General features: G+C 40.1%; 1 protein-coding gene across 2 annotated transcripts; it reads left to right on the top strand.

The window, feature by feature from the left end:
• Positions 1 to 345: 345 nt before the first annotated feature.
• zdhhc7 (zinc finger DHHC-type palmitoyltransferase 7) lies at positions 346 to 15,637 on the top strand. Of its 2 annotated transcripts, none has more exons than XM_022209146.2 (8): positions 346 to 573; positions 1,818 to 1,902; positions 6,921 to 7,266; positions 8,523 to 8,647; positions 9,036 to 9,132; positions 11,000 to 11,081; positions 11,776 to 11,906; positions 12,155 to 15,637. In XM_022209146.2, exons 3-8 carry the CDS (start codon positions 6,922 to 6,924, stop codon positions 12,335 to 12,337), a joined length of 963 nt encoding a protein of 320 aa, XP_022064838.1. In that variant the 5' UTR covers positions 346 to 573; positions 1,818 to 1,902; position 6,921; the 3' UTR covers positions 12,338 to 15,637. The 2 variants fall into 2 exon arrangements, with proteins under 2 accessions (XP_022064838.1, XP_022064829.1); XM_022209137.2 differs by having other exon boundaries at positions 356 to 573; positions 6,917 to 7,266.
• Positions 15,638 to 16,016: the final 379 nt, after the last annotated feature.

Here is a 16,016-nt window from a genome sequence, read left to right as displayed (position 1 = left end):
TCACACAGGGGAACTATTCAATATTCAAGGGTGCAAACCTAACGTAGCAAACTATTTTAATTGAATTAAATTTATCTCGATTGTATGAACTCTAATTGTTGGCTTCACGCTGTGGAGTACAACATAAATCTATGCATATACAGTTTAGTCATAAATTCCATCCATCCATATAGACATACATACATACATATGACGTAATATATATTTACATGCACGCATGCTCAGAAATATGTCACAGCTGCTATTTAACTCGCATCCTAAAGGTTAACAGCGGTCGATAGCACCGACGCGTGGAGGATTCACATCGACGCAGTTTTGTAGGTGCAGTTCTTTCACTAACCATGCAGTGGAACTGTTGTACCAAATATCATTCGCCGGATTTTCGCGAAAGGTAACGGACACACCCGAGGCGAACCCCGGAAGCCGCGTCGTTGCTGGTGACTGTCAGCCCGTTGTTAAAGCGATGTTGCTGCTGCTGCGGATACGGCTGCTATGGGGCAAGAGTTAAACACCAGCGAGGTGTCAAAATGTACTGAGAGGGAGTCTCCGGCAACAGAATTTAGAAATATTAAGGTATGTAATTTAGCTGTCACTCAGAAGGCTCAGTTTTCGTAGTCGCCACTCGCATACAGTGCTAGCATGCTAGTTGTGTTAGCTGCATTCTGTGGCTAGTTAGCAAGCGAGATTTACCAGCCAGTCCGGTGGCATGTGAAGTGTCAGGCTAGCGAGCCGCTGTTCGCGGTTTGTGTGTGTTTGTGCTGGAGGGTTCAGTTTCAGTCACGACCTTTACAGCTATTATTGCAGCAGAGGGGTTCGACCCAAGTCTGTGCTTGTAGGCTGTTGGTGATGAGTGATAGCTTTACTAGTATGGCCAGTTACACTGATGGCGGATGATAAATGAAAAGGTGGTGAATTGTAGGTTACACGACGCGAAGAAGGACTCTAATCTCAGTCACAGCTCGCTAACTGTTGATGTGATTCAGTTCACTTTAACGGCCCAACACATACAGACGTGTATTTTTTCTCAAGGCTAGTATCTCAGTGTGTTCTCTCGAGTAGAAATGAAGGTTGAATTATTGAATGGATTAGAAGCGGTCAGAATGCTTAGTTTTTCAGACCAACCTTAATAACGTGTGTCTTTCAGTGTTGTCACTGTTGTTTGTTGTTTTTTTGGTTATACTGAGATAATCGAAACGCTGGGGACAGAACTGCTTTACCACCTCAATGTCATGTTAACGAAAAAAAGATCCATTATACTATTGATTATGAAGGAACAAAAATACTTGCAGTGTCACCACATTGCTATGAATAGCCAGAATGATGGGTGTGTTTCCTGGAAGTAAAAAAAAAAAGGAACACTTGCAAAATCCTAGATGGCACACGGTCTTCATCTAGAGAGGAAGCAAGCATTATATAAACTGTGGTGATGTGTGGTAACTGTTGCTAGTTTATTTGGTACGCCTCACCTGGCTAAACACAGCAGCTCTATTATACATCCCAGTCTTGAGAGGGATACAGTGTTCAGATTTGCACAAGCATTTTAAATGTGATTGTTTTTGAGGCTGTGGCTTGTGATGCTTTGAAACTGTTTGGAGATTTACTGAAAAGCATTTCTAGTACTAGCTCTTGACTGATAGAAGTGGAATCAGCAATCAGTAAATATTTTAGGCGTTACTTGTGATAATTTCTGCTCATGGATCTAGGAATTGTGTCAGAGCTTTTGGCTGAATTAGTTTAGTTATGTGTACCAAATAAACAGATATCTGAACAGAGTGCATATTGTTAATATCATATTTTTGTATCTGTGTCTTCTTTAGGTGTCAGTGTACATGTAGTTCATCCTGAGTGCCGGTCCAGGAGATACACACCACAGCATGCTGTTGTGAAGTTGAAACGTATTAGGTATGTTTCACCTCAACCTGAATGCCTTTTCTTTTCAGTGTTTTTTTATTTTCATCAGAGTCTGTAACAAAGGCAAAGGAAGAAAGAAGCTCGCTTTGTGTCATCTGTTTATCTCTTATGCAAAAGCTGGAAGAGTTGCATTCCTCATTTGGCTTTGGCTAGTGAAAGGCCTCTTGGGAGACTCTGAGTAGCAGGCAGTCTGTTAACAGAGAGCATGTACTTGATAATTCATTTGCCTGTATTTTTATTGTTGAAAGAAAAACCTGAAACACTAAATGATGAAGGTGTTGTACATAATCAAGTTGTGAAGTGAGTACAGGAGCTAGAGAGTTGTTGTTGTTGTTGTTGTTGTTTTTTTTGGCTCTTTCAGTTTTTTGTTTTTTTTTGGAATAATGACATCAGGTTGGTCATGAAGCCATTTTTTTGAATTTGGCAACAAAACATAAAATCACTTAGTACATTGGCAGCCAGTTGTTGTGCATTTTTAGGTGGCATTGTTTTGTCAAATTTTCTTAGTGACATAGTGTATGGTGACTTTGCAACGGTGTGACCCTGCAAGGCGCTCTGAACACGCAGTGACACTGAGGTCACACTGGTTGTGTTTGTCAGAGAGCAGAGATAAAGCGTGATAAGGAATAGGGGAGAATAAGGGGCTGGTGGCTCTTGTGCTGTGCCCTCTGACTGGGAAGGGCAGACAGCTGGAAAAGCAGCTGGTGTGGTTTTAATGGACCTCCCCATTATTGACCACAAAAAAATCAATATTCCTTAAACGGAAAGAGCATTTCTGCCCCTTTAAGGACAATGTATGTTGATTTTTTTGTTTTGTTTTGTTTTCCTTGTTGAACATATAAACAGCATAGCATTAATTGTGGTTGATAGTATAAACAGTGTTAATAACAGTGTTGATGTAATTCATTATACTTATTAAAAGACAAAGAGTCAGGTATTTTTCAGCAGGTACTTGCAAAAGCTTCTCCAAATAGCATTGCAGATGTATGTTGTCAAATCGTTTTTTCCTGCAGATCACTGATACATTTTTTGACATTTTTATTTAAGTGTCACATTCCTTAATCACAACTTGGACATAATAAGGAAAGGCAGTTTTGCACTTGAGCATAAGTTGTCCAAACATGCCTGCTGGCACTGCAAGAATTCTCCAACAGTTCCCTTCACATTCTGTGCGGGCCTGCTGTCCTGATGGCATCTGCTTTATGAATATAAAACTGAGGTGTAACTGCTAGCTAAGCGATGTAAAGACTATGTGTGCAATCTTTTTTTCTTACTCAGCTGAAATCAGCTGTTACTAACTGTGCAGTCCCCCCCCCCAAAAAAAAATATTTATTTTCTGGCTAAATCTGAGCATATTTTCATTTTTTTTCTGTTGTTGCGTTGTGATTAATTACACCGAAGTTGCTGTATGAGCCGGTCCAGTCAGACTCTTTCAACCTGAAATTGGTTTGTCAGGTTGTTCACAGGGGGATGTTCGGAACAGTGGCCTCAGCTATTCTCATGTGTGAAATAGGACTGCCAGCTAAGCTTTGCTCCAGCCTTTTGTCCAGCCGTCATCGTTTTTACTGAAAAATATATTTCAGAAATTTTTTTCAAGCCACTCCATCATTCAGTGACACACGCTGTCTTATCATAATTGAAACTATGACGACTGTTTCCTATTTCATTCAGTTTTTCACACTCTGCTCACTTGAGAGCGAACTTCCTATGCAGGGTTTTGATATGGTTGGTCGCGTATTTACGAGCAAACAAAATATTGGAAAGAAATGTCAGGCTTTATAGCACCATGTTCATGAAACATCAACCCCAATCCTGGCTGGCTGGACATATCCTTTGGCTTGTATTTATGTAGAGATTTATGAAGATAATATGTGCTTCACATTATTAGCAGGACATAATACTATGACAAAAAGCCTAAATATACCTCTTCTAAGTTATACATTTTGTGGAACTGTAATATCTTTTGTGTGTTTTTGTGGGTGAAGAATCAGAATCACAGTCTCAAAACGAGGATCTTGAAGTTGACGTCTCTTTGTTCAGCAGTATTCCCGCAGAATCTTTGGAGCCTGAAAGAGAGAAACACAATCCCCAGTATTTTTCCATCAGTTATTAAGCTGTAGGTATTGAGTGAGCTAAAGAGGAAACATAAGTAAAACAAATGTGTAGGTGGACCCAGAGTGTCTACTGGCCCCCAACATTTTAGCCAGGGCCAAAGAAAAATCACTAGCACCAAGATGATAAAAATTGAGAATTTAAAAAGAAAATTCAACCTGTTGTGTTATTTGGCATTTAATATATTCAAGCGAATTAGATATTTTTATTCAACAAGTGGTCAGAAATAACATAAAAATGCATATATTTCTGTAAATAAGGCAACACAGACTCATTGCCTTTGCTATACCGAGACTGATCATTATTACCGTTTTGTGTAGTCACCCCTACAAAGGCCCATTCTGAGTCAGAGAGTAGCCCTATGTTGAAGGGTCGTAACGTACACTTGCGAGGGTTAACATAATAATTATCATTTGCAAGCCAAATCAGAGAAAATCAATGTGAACACAGCTCTGTTTTCGCACCTCTGCAGTATTTACAATTCTTATCTGGAATACAATGGTAAAAAGGCACAGTGCTAATAAAACATTTGCCGAGCCTTATCGTGTTTTTCCTAGTCCTCACCCACACTTTGAACTTTAGAAAGTCGTCACACGAACACATCAGTCAGTCTGTCCCTGAAAGACAGGTAAACATGTCAGCTATCCTATTCAAAACTAGCCATATATATAAATATGAAAAACAACTAACTGGATTTAAGTGTTGCTTTGACATGAGATGTTAAGCTCGATCAAAATCTCTCCCTGAAGCAAATCCAACACAGAACAGATACACCTTGATGTTTGTCAGATGCAGCAATCCACACTGATTACAAGAGAAGCATGGGACATACATGTCAACCTCAAGCACATTTTTTAGTTTCTTTACTGAATAGGCCTATGGCTTTGAACAAGTTACCTTGAAGCCACTGTGGGGTCCTCAATTGGACTTTCACAAAAAATAAGCATCTCTGCTTTGTTTTTTTTCTGGCTGTCCAGAAAACAAATTTGCTGTTTTAGAGTTTCAGATCTGCGGGCCAATATCCTCTTGCTGTCTCTCATTTTCCATTTTGCAAACAATTTCAGTGACACCCACTGTTTAAGTAGACAGCTCAGCTCTTCACCCATTTCACTGGAAATGTCTCATTTGATTTAAGTGATTAGCCAAAAGAAGGAGTCACCTTCTTTAAAGCACTACATTAGTTTACCAGTGCGCCCCATTAAAATGCAATAGACACCTCCTCTGTATAAATCAGGGAATTTTGTAGCTTAGTAATGACACAGTTATTACGACAATGCACGGTTGGTAAGTTATATTATCAACATCTCGAACAGAACTCTTCCATCTAAGGTTATTTTTTTTCAGCAGTGTCAGTAACTTCCCCCTCCGGAATCAATCGCTTTTATACTCGTGACTGGTTGTCAAGCAAAGTGGTATGACAACCATTCACAATCGGGGATGCATGTGTGTGGAGCAGCTTCATAATGCCTTTCCTGTTTGAGCTGATGACAGACCATGTAGCAATACCCTTTTCCAGCTGTAGTACAAGCTTATGCAGACACTGTAAATACACTGTGTACTATACTGATGTTATCAGTAGCCACCCAAATTTTATAAAAGAAAATGTTTGAAACTTTGACGTGACTGCTTCTTTATATAGATACTATTAATCTTTATTTTCGTGGTTTGCTGGTTTGTATGGGAAATTCTTAGAAATAAGGAAAATGCTCATCACTTCTGCCTCTGCTTAATGAGCAATTGCACATTAACACCAAGTACGCTGGAATAAATTAACTGTAAATATATTTTATGTTTCACTGTATGAAAGGAATGTGTGATTTACGTGGGTCTTTGAACGGAAGATGTTTTGTGTGTAATATGAAAGTGGAGAAAACCTTTACTTTTGTGGTATACTACATCAGTGTTTGAGCATAGACAGATGTTTTAGATCTGATCTCTGGCTAATTAAATCACAAATTGCAGTGTGATTTTTCTCCCTTTTTTACACCAAAGAAACCTAAAGAGCCTAGTTTTATTGGTTTTATTGTGTCTCTGTAAATTACAGTGAAGCCCTGTCAGTGGCAGGTAACTGGGTCTACAGATTATTATTAGCCTGTGTTTCTCATGCACATGTAGCTCAGATGCAGGATCAGTTTCCTAAAGGGACCAAGAGAGTCATCGATTTATCTGGAAGCCGTGAACATAGTCTCTCCAGCTGGTCCTGAATGTTCTCCTGCGACCTTGACATGAATACAGAAGACGAAAGCTCCAATGACTCATGCTTCTTGTAACAACAGCTGCATGGCTCAAAGGGCCCTGATCTTGAGGAGTTTAGTCCAAGGACAAGTCACATGGATCTTACTTTGTCCCAGTAGTGGCAGGACAAAGTATCTCTGTTGTTTGTCCAATATGTTTTGAGGAAAATGTCGGAACAGCTACTGGTCAGATTGTCAATATGAAGCAATCACACTCATGATTATTTTTGATGATTTTGGTCAGTCCTTTGATCTCTTTTTGCATTTTAGTCCATAGCTTTAAATGTGGGCTTTCATTGAAAGAAACCCAACACTACTTCTGTGACTCTTTCATAAAATGTTAGTATGTCATGATTCAGCTGGATCTTTGTACTACGTGGATTCCAGTCAGAGATGGTGCACGCTTGATGAAAGCTATTGTAAACTAACATGAGTATTGCAACATTTAATCACCCTCTTCCAACTCTCAGAACTGCTCTGCAAAACCATTTTATCTGCCAATCTCATTTGTGTATCCCGCTAGCATACATTAATACAGTTGTTGTACAAAGGGCGTGTAAATAAGGAAATAACTTCTGCATATATCTTTTTTTTAATGAAGGAAACAAAGACAGTAACCCTGGATTAAATTTTGCTCCAAATCTTTCCTCTCCCCTAAGGCAGCATGCAGTCTTCAAACCACCGACTACGAGATATGGAGCAGCACCACCCGCTGCTGTCGGCAGGTGCAGATGTCGAGACGGGGAGCCTGGCAGCCGGTGTGATGGTTGGGGGTCCACACGCGGGTCATACAGGCGGGAACCGCACACTGTGGTTCATTCAGGACAGCTGCGGTATGGTGTGTGCAACCATGACCTGGTTCCTGGTGCTGTATGCAGAATTTGTGGTGAACTTTGTCATGCTTCTGCCCGCCAAGAACTTCTGGTACTCACTGCTAAACGGGGCCACCTTCAACTCACTGGCTGTTCTTGCATTGGCCTCACACCTGCGCACCATGTTGACTGACCCGGTAAGGATGTTAAACACAGTGATAGTGGGAATGGTACGAAGGAGAAAGCAGGGTTTGAGAATAAAGAAGAGTCACTGAAAAGATGGATAACAAAAACCACATTACATCAAAAGAATATACACTTGAAGCTCCTGAAAAACGATACACGATTAATGCTTCAGTGAGAGTTAAGGAAAGATTTTGGAGATTTGTGCTGCTCGCACTGTGCACAGAGGACTCGTTCTGTAGTGGACATTTTGACATTGCATGTTTAAGCACGAGAAAAAGCACTGCCGTGGTTTGACACTTGGTGTCACCCACGGATGTAATCTGGGACACTGAGCTGAGGGATAGTGTGCAAGGAGACTGTGTATGAAAACTGTACAGAGCACCCTACTTAACTGAGTCTCCTCACAGTATTGAGTGTTTTAAACATTTTTTTCCATTTGAATTAAAGGCCCAAGAGCAAAATCTGGAAGTAACCTTTTACATTTCCAGCCGAATAACTTTAAATGCTCTTGAAAGCATTTTTCCATGTTGTTTAAGTGCCCAAAAAATGCTTAGAACATTTTGTTATTTAGTGGAAAACATTAAATGTCGCTCTTCCACTGACAGCAGCTTGATATGATATGATATGATATGATATGATATGATATGATATGATATATTCCAAAGCAATTAATAATTACATGCCATTTCTTGCTGATAGTTTGTGGCTGAAAATGGCCAATGCGCGCTCCTTGGGGTAATAGGTTAGTGCTGCTGCTGCAGTGTTTATTAATGCTTACTCAAAGAAATGAGATGTCTGATGACACCTCCGCTGGTGCTTTACAGCCCAATAGTCCAGCCTGAACAAATGCTCCATTTAAAAGTCCAAAAATAGTACACACTGTGTTATGTGGTAGTTTGTCAAAGTGGAGTTTTAACTATTTTTTAAAGATCTCATATTTATTTGTGCATTCCAGTTTAAGTAGCAGTTACACCTGACTGAGATTCAGTCATTTTGTAAAGTTTCCAGACCAAATATGTTGCTGTAGTGTCAAACTGAAGAAATAATCAGTGCTGGTGGTGCTTCCTGCACTGTCAGTCAAATGAAAAGACAAATATTGGAACAGTATGAACAAGTGGACTCTTTCTTTTAGCACCCTAGAACCGTTAAAAGGAATTGTTAAATTAAGAAGCACTTCTTGACTTTTCTAAGCCTGTGACACAATGCATTTATTCTGACCTTTGTGACTGATAGTTTTTTGTCTTTTTCTGTCAACCCTGCTCTTCAGGGTGCAGTTCCTAAGGGCAATGCAACTAAGGAATACATGGAGAGCTTGCAGCTGAAGCCTGGTGAGGTCATCTACAAGTGTCCAAAGTGCTGCAGCATTAAGCCTGAGAGGGCACACCACTGCAGGTCAGTCTTGAATCATGTCTGTACAACACTTGTAGTGTGAGCAGCATGTTAGCAGGACATCAACAGCAGCATGAGCCTTCCTTCTGTGACTTAACGGCATGTGTTCAACCATAGTACTGAGTGTAGATCGAAAGGTTTTTGCCAACACAGAGCCCAACAAGCAATCGCTGTATTTATGTGCAGAATACAAAATAAAATAGATTTGAAGTATACAGGCAGGTGTTGAAGAAAAGCAATTAAATAGTGAAATTCTCCTTTACCACTCTGCCATCTAACATCCAAAATGAACATTTGTACTCATACTATGTGAAAACAGGAGTAGGGTGGTTTATGGGATTTGCATTAGCAGTAAGTTTGTAATGCATTCATATCTCTCTCCTGCCTGCAGTATTTGTAAACGATGCATCCGGAAGATGGATCACCACTGTCCCTGGGTCAATAACTGTGTGGGAGAAAAGAATCAGAGATTCTTTGTTCTTTTCACTGTAAGTACACAGAAACTCTCATGGAGTAGTCTATTTGTTATATTTAATGAGAGGGTGTGGTATGGACTAGAAATGAGCATTTTGTAAATGGAAATTTAACAGTCATGACAATAATTTAGATAATGATGCCATGACTCATACTTTATCCACTAATGTTTACATATGAATGACTTTGTATTTGAACTTGTTTTCAATGTTGTTCATACCGATCAGGCATAACATTGTGACCACTGACAGGTGAAGTGAATAACACTGATTATCTCTTCATCATGGCACCTGGTAGTGGGTTGGATATATTAGGCAGCAAGTTGACATTTTGTCCTCAAGGTTGATGAGTTAGAAGCAGGAAAAATGGACAAGCGTAAGGATTTGAGTGAGTTTGACAAGAGCTAAATTGTGCTGGCTGGACTACTGGGTCAGAGCATCTCCAAAACTGCAGCTTTTGTGGGGTGTTCCCCGTCTGCAGTGGTCAGTATCTATCAAAAGTGGTCCAAGGAAGGAACAGTGGTGAACCAGTGACAGGGTCATGGGCGGACAAGGCTCATTGATGCATGTGAGGAGCGAAGGCTGGCCGTGTATGGTCTGATCCAACAGACGAGGTGCTGTTGCTCAAATTGCTCAAGAAGTTACTGAAAGGTGTCAGAACACACAGTGCATTGACGTTTGTTGCATATGAGGCTGCAAAGCTGCGGACCAGTCAGGATGCCCATGCTGACCATTATGCAGCTCCAAAAGCACCAACAATGGACACATGAGCATCAGAACTGGACCACAGAACAGTGGAAAAAGATGGCCTGGTCTGATGAATTACATTTTCTTTGACGTTATGTGGGTGGCCGGGTGCCTGTCCGTCACCTACCTGAGGACCATATGGCACCGGAATGCACTATGGGAAGAAGGCAAGCCAGTGGAGGCAGTGTGATGCTTTGGGCAACATTCTGCTGAGAAACCTTGGGTTTTGCCATCCATGTAGAAGTTTCTTTGACATGGACCACTTAACTAAATGTTGTTGCAGACCATGTACACACTTTCAGCAGAATAATGCACTGTGCCACAAAGAAAAAATGGTTCAGAAATGGTTTGAGGACCACAACAACCAGTTAGATGTTGGCTTGACCTCCAAATTCCCCAGACCTCAATCCAGTCCAGCATCTGTGGGATGTACTGCACAAACAAGTCCCATCCATGGAGGCCCCATCTCATAACCTCCAGGACTTGAAGGATCTGCTGCTAACATCTTGATGCCAGATGGCACAGCACGCCTTCAGGGGTCTAGTGGAGTCCATGCCTCGAGTCAGGACTGTTATGGCAGCAAACGGGGGACCAACACAATATTAGACAGGTGGTCATAATGTTATGAATGGTCTGTGTATATTACACTAGAGGACAACGTTTTTTGGTTTTCCAGGTTTCTATTTAGTGATGATATAACCTGCTAAGGTTTACAGCTCAGTCGTGATGTAGTGCTCAGCGGGAACAAACCAACATTAAATGTGCTCTCTTGGCCATTTGTGACTCTTTGACGACACCAGCACTTTTTTCTGGCTTCATATGCTGACTGGAGCTATTTTGAAGACGGCAACATAAAGCTGTCATATACAGCATGATTGAACAGTACAAGGTCACCTGTGATTTAAATGCTTAGTTTTCTCCTCTCTCAGATTACCGTAGATGGAGAAGTTTTCTCTAAAAACACAGGCACAAAATTTAATATAGATTTTTGTTTTTATTAATGGTAAGTCAGATGGCTTTTGATTTTTACATTCAGAAGGTTACATTACCACATTATATTCAAATTAACCTGATAGGATTGCTTGCTTTCTGTATCTGTCTCTTAATATATTTCCTCGTCCTCTTCTCCCTACAGATGTACATAGCCTTGATTTCTGCCCATGCACTGGGCCTCAGTGGTATGCATTTCTTCACCTGTATTAAAGTCCAGTGGAACGGTAAGACCTCTCTGTCTTGCAACATTGATTGTATCATGAGTTTGAGTCAAGGATACACTTGTGGGATGTCAAAGAAGCGTAGATTGAGAAAGAAATACAGCTATTTACAAGTGGTTGAAAGTGCTTAGATGGATGAAGAGAGACAGGGCAGAAAGAGAGAACAGTGGAGAAATGACAGTGATTTTGATCTTGTTGTCAGGTCATTGGAGTTGTGCAGCACAGTCATCATATGTCTGTCATTGATCTTTTCCAACTTCACTGTGGTTTATTTGTAGAAATAAACCAGAAAAATGAAGAAGGTATTTCATTCTTAGAACTGGAGCCTAAACTGCACTCTTTAGGATGATGCTCTGACGTAGCAGGGAAATACATTCTACTAAGTCATGGCCCTTTCATTGAGAATACCTGCAGTAGAAAGGGCCTATGGCATCAGACAAAAACAAGGGAATTCACACACTTAATTATTAGTTCCCACAACATTATTGGGCTTTGACAGATAACATTTCACCAGGTCTTTATTGGTCCAGTTTACAGGATTTTACCCAGTGGCCTATTCTATCCTTTAAACCCTCAAAGTTCAGAAATATAGCTGTCGTCTTCAGTAATCACTTTGATGTAGTTTAATTTCAGGTTTCCGTCAGTTGTTCACTGTACACTAAAACATGTAAATTTCTTCCTCCCTTCCTGTGGCCAGAGTGCAGCGCTTTTTCTCCAGGGGTGTCTGTGTTGCTGCTGATTTTCCTCTGTCTCGAAGCCATCCTCTTCCTCACTTTCACAGCTGTAATGTTCGGTACGCAGATCCACTCCATCTGCAATGATGAGACGGTCAGTATCCACTGCAGTACACAGGCTTTGTTCCCTTCAGCCAGTTGTGTGTGTGACAGGGAGCGTCACTGAAAGATGATGGCAGTTCAGAAAAATGACGACAACAAGAGGCCCCCTGTCTTAATAAATAATTTTGGCTGTGCAAATATATAGAATGTATTTAATGTAAGAAGGATTAATGTAATTATATTGAACAGATATTTTAATGAGGAGTCCCCTATTTACAAACGGGCCTGATTGTCTTGCAGGAGATTGAACGTCTTAAAAATGAGAAGCCAACATGGGAACGTCGCATGAGATGGGACGGAATGAAAGCTGTATTTGGAGGTCCACCTTCTCTGCTGTGGTGCAATCCATTCACAGGCCTGCGTCTGCGGCGTTTGATGCTGTTGACCCATGGCCGACGTGCTGGGTCTGAGTTTTCCGTCTGAGAGGCAGGGCAGACTGACGCAGCTGACCAAGACTTGACCGTGCCGAAAGCAAGCTATCTTGGCTGCGGCTAAGATGGACCTCTTTTCTCTGAGGCTACCTTTCTTGAGTGGGTGACACGGAGACATGCTACTGCAGTGGGACCCCAGTGCATCACAACCACCACTGAAAGTTCGTATTGTCACTATCACATGCCGATGTAGACTCAACATTTTTGGTGTTGTTCTGCACGAGTATGCTGAACAACTGGAACTGGAATATTTTTTTGACATGAGCAGCTTTTTGTTTTGTGTGTTTTTACATAAAGCATGCAGTATGTAACTCAAATGAGTATTTTATTCCTGACCATCTAAGGTGCTGTTGGAAGTCAACTCCTGCACCTTCAATACACGATTACAGCGGTTTCTTTTCTTTGCTGCGGATAAGAGATTCAAGAATTGTCTTTGATTTTTTTTTTTTTTGTCCTGGGAGGGAAAATCAGCAACATATCTTTCATCATCACTGGACCCAGACAAGTGGATCGAAATGGGAAAAGCTTGAAACTCTTTTATTGGACCCAGACAAGGAAATCACAGTAAAGGACATGCACACATGACACTTGAAAAGAGCCTGGATATGGAGCACAGTCAACATCAGAGATTGAACTGTGCTGTCTCAATTTGCATGTAGAACAGCTCAATCAGTCAGCGTCTCAGCCTGGAAATGTGGCTTTCATCATCTTCAAATTAATGAACAGGCTACTGTGAACACAAGCCTCATTCTTATTCAAGAAGACAGAGTGGCATTTCCTATCCATTCTTCCCCTTTGTCATGTTTTTTTCCTTCCTTGGGCTGAAATGGTTGACTGTGTAGGTTACTCAGGCCAGTAGAAATTAATTTTCTGTATTTTTAATAAACGCTGAAACAACTGAGCTGTGACCACTCCTCAACAGCTGACTGCATCGACTCGCTAGAGATGAGTGCTGTTATTCTGAGTCTTTATTTGGACAAAAAAAGAAAAAAGTTTTGTAGTAATTGTATCTGTTCATGAATTAGTCATTCCGCCACTCGTACATGCTGCTCAACATCACTAAAACAGTCAGTGACTGCCAGACCACTGATATGCCTCCCTGTGTTTTCATAACAAAGTGGTTCAGATCGGAGACTGAATGTTACCAAGTCAGAATTGTTTTACTTATACAAAGCTTTTCTCAATGTGGAGAACTGGACACTACTTCTGTGTGTAGTAGGAATCTATATATAAGAGCAGCTGGATAAGACATAATAGCATTTAAACCATGACAACACTCTTACAAGCTCTCCAGACAGAGCCAAGTCTCAGACGTGGTCACTTTGCATGCTACTTGGCCACCATGTGGTGCAGCATTTTGAAGAGGACTAGAAACACTCGCATAGCGTCCTTTGGCTCATTGTGAGCTCATTTGAATCTGCAGAGCCAAGCTCCATTGTGAAGTCAGCCTGTAGATTTACAAAGGAAGTGCTTTGCTGAAAAAGGCTGAGGTACCAGGCTCATTATACAAGCTTTAATAGTGAACAAAGTCTGGAGGAGCTCAGCAGATGCTTGCCAGGCCTTTTCCTACTTTCCACTCCAGAAAGGCCTGTAACATCGAGGTGCAGGATAGTAGCAGACACTTTCCCAGGTGTTATTAGAGCACTTATCCATGCCTTTGAAAACATTCAGTCAAGTGAATTTATCAGCTTGAAAGATATTGTGATTTTTGCCATATTTATGAAAGTGTCCATTTTGTGGCAACTTGTCTCCTAATTTTATTCTGCATAGTTCATGAGCCTGTTAGCACTGGATGAATGTGGCTTTTTGAATTTACGATTCAGGATTTAAAGTCGAGTCCTGATTTACAGGCTGGTATTGTTAAAGTATTATCAAATCTAGACTTTCAGAGTCTGTTTTTCTTGCTTGTTAAACAGTATACTGCTGTCTGTTCTCATCTGTGGTTGTCAGAAGGAACTCTATCTCCACTGTTTACAGTAAATGATGACATCTGATGCTCAATGGCTGTAATGTTTTTAGGAATATGCTGTCATTAGAATGTAAAATGTATCTATTTTGGGACTAAGGGTCAAGGTACTGAAAGCTAACTGATATCAGGGGAATTTATCAATGCTAGCATCTTATTTCTTATTTTATTCTGCTAGTCTGCCTAACCTCAGCAACAGTTTTCTGGTTAAATATCGAGAGAATATCACTTTAATATCCAAACGTTGTCATACTTTCTCCATATTCAGCACAGTCTATTCAGCATCCGTTGTCTTAACATGCTCAGTGAAAATGAGTGAAGTTAAGCCAAACAAAAGTCATTTGCACATGTAGAAATGAGTTTGTAGAAAACAGTGGGAAAAATCAGTCGCTTTAGTTCTGCAGGTGCACAAGTCTGTTCCTAATCAAGCAACAGCTTTTATGAAAATAGTTGCAGGTTTGAGAGGCAAAATTACATCCAAAGCTAGTGAACTGCCAAGACTGCAATAATCACAAAATGTCATTAGAATACAAGTAAATATACAGAGCAAGACATGAAGTAACAGGACTAATACACTACTAAATTATTAGTTGTATTTATATTAGGTAGAAAAACATCAGATCTAATTACAGGTTGACAGATATCGCCCTGCTGACTGGATATTTATATCTCATATTTACAAGGAGAGTTTGGACAAACTTGTTTGATGCAACAAAATGTTTGACAATAGGATAGTCCTGTTTCATGACCAAACACAGATGCTGTTATTTTAATGTATTAAAATACACTTCTTTTACAGGATGTGTAATTTTACATTCATGCTCAGTAATAGAATCAATGAATGACAAGTTTTGGATGGATTATTCTTGTCTCTACATTCTGCTGTACGAGTTAAAGAGCTACAATCACTGTGGAAAGATGTTAAAATGTTGAACGTGGTGCAAAATTGTGTAAACCAACACTATTCTGTTAAATCTTTTCCTTCACACAAGTTGATGGCGAAACAGGATTTATGAAGAAAATCAAGGATAAAGAGCGTTTTGTGACGGATAGTGATGACTCTTAACAGAATGGATGTTTGATCAGAGATTTACCATTAACATGACCACAAACAGTTGAGAAAGATTTCATTTCCCGCTCTCCCGAGAGAATGTTTCTTCAAGAACAAAACATACTTCAGCTTTATAAACAAAAGTATAAAGGTTGCTATTAACAATATATAAATGGAATGTTTTATTCGAGTTATTTTTTTTAAATTGTGTCATAATCTTATAATGTCATATCGTTAATGTCATCCTTTTACATAATAAACTTGATTAAATTAAAGCGAGAAATTGGATCATTTGTTTCACATGCATGTTACTTTGTAATGTACACTGGAATAGAATGCTGCAAAATCTAATAGAAGCAAAAAAAAAACAAAAACAGGACTGATAGGTGGTCATTGGAAGCAACTTTGGGTTCAGCATCTTGCTCAACAACATTTCAACATGAGTGAACAACCCACTTTACCACCTGAGCCACAACTGCTGTATGACTCAAAGAAATAATAGTAGTAATTTCTCTTCTAAGCAAATCAGTAACAAAATATGTAAGCATACATTTGAAGTTTTCAAGCTTTCGCCAATCATCTGAATCACTTCCCAGTCACAGACTCACTGTTGAGGTAAGTGTGTGCATAAAAATATAAACAAGCAACAGTTTT

This window comes from Acanthochromis polyacanthus, chromosome 2 (genome assembly GCF_021347895.1).
Source record: "Acanthochromis polyacanthus isolate Apoly-LR-REF ecotype Palm Island chromosome 2, KAUST_Apoly_ChrSc, whole genome shotgun sequence".
NCBI lineage: Eukaryota > Metazoa > Chordata > Actinopteri > Pomacentridae > Acanthochromis > Acanthochromis polyacanthus.
Note: the sequence above shows the minus strand (reverse complement) of the source record. Positions and strands in the feature narration are given on the sequence as shown.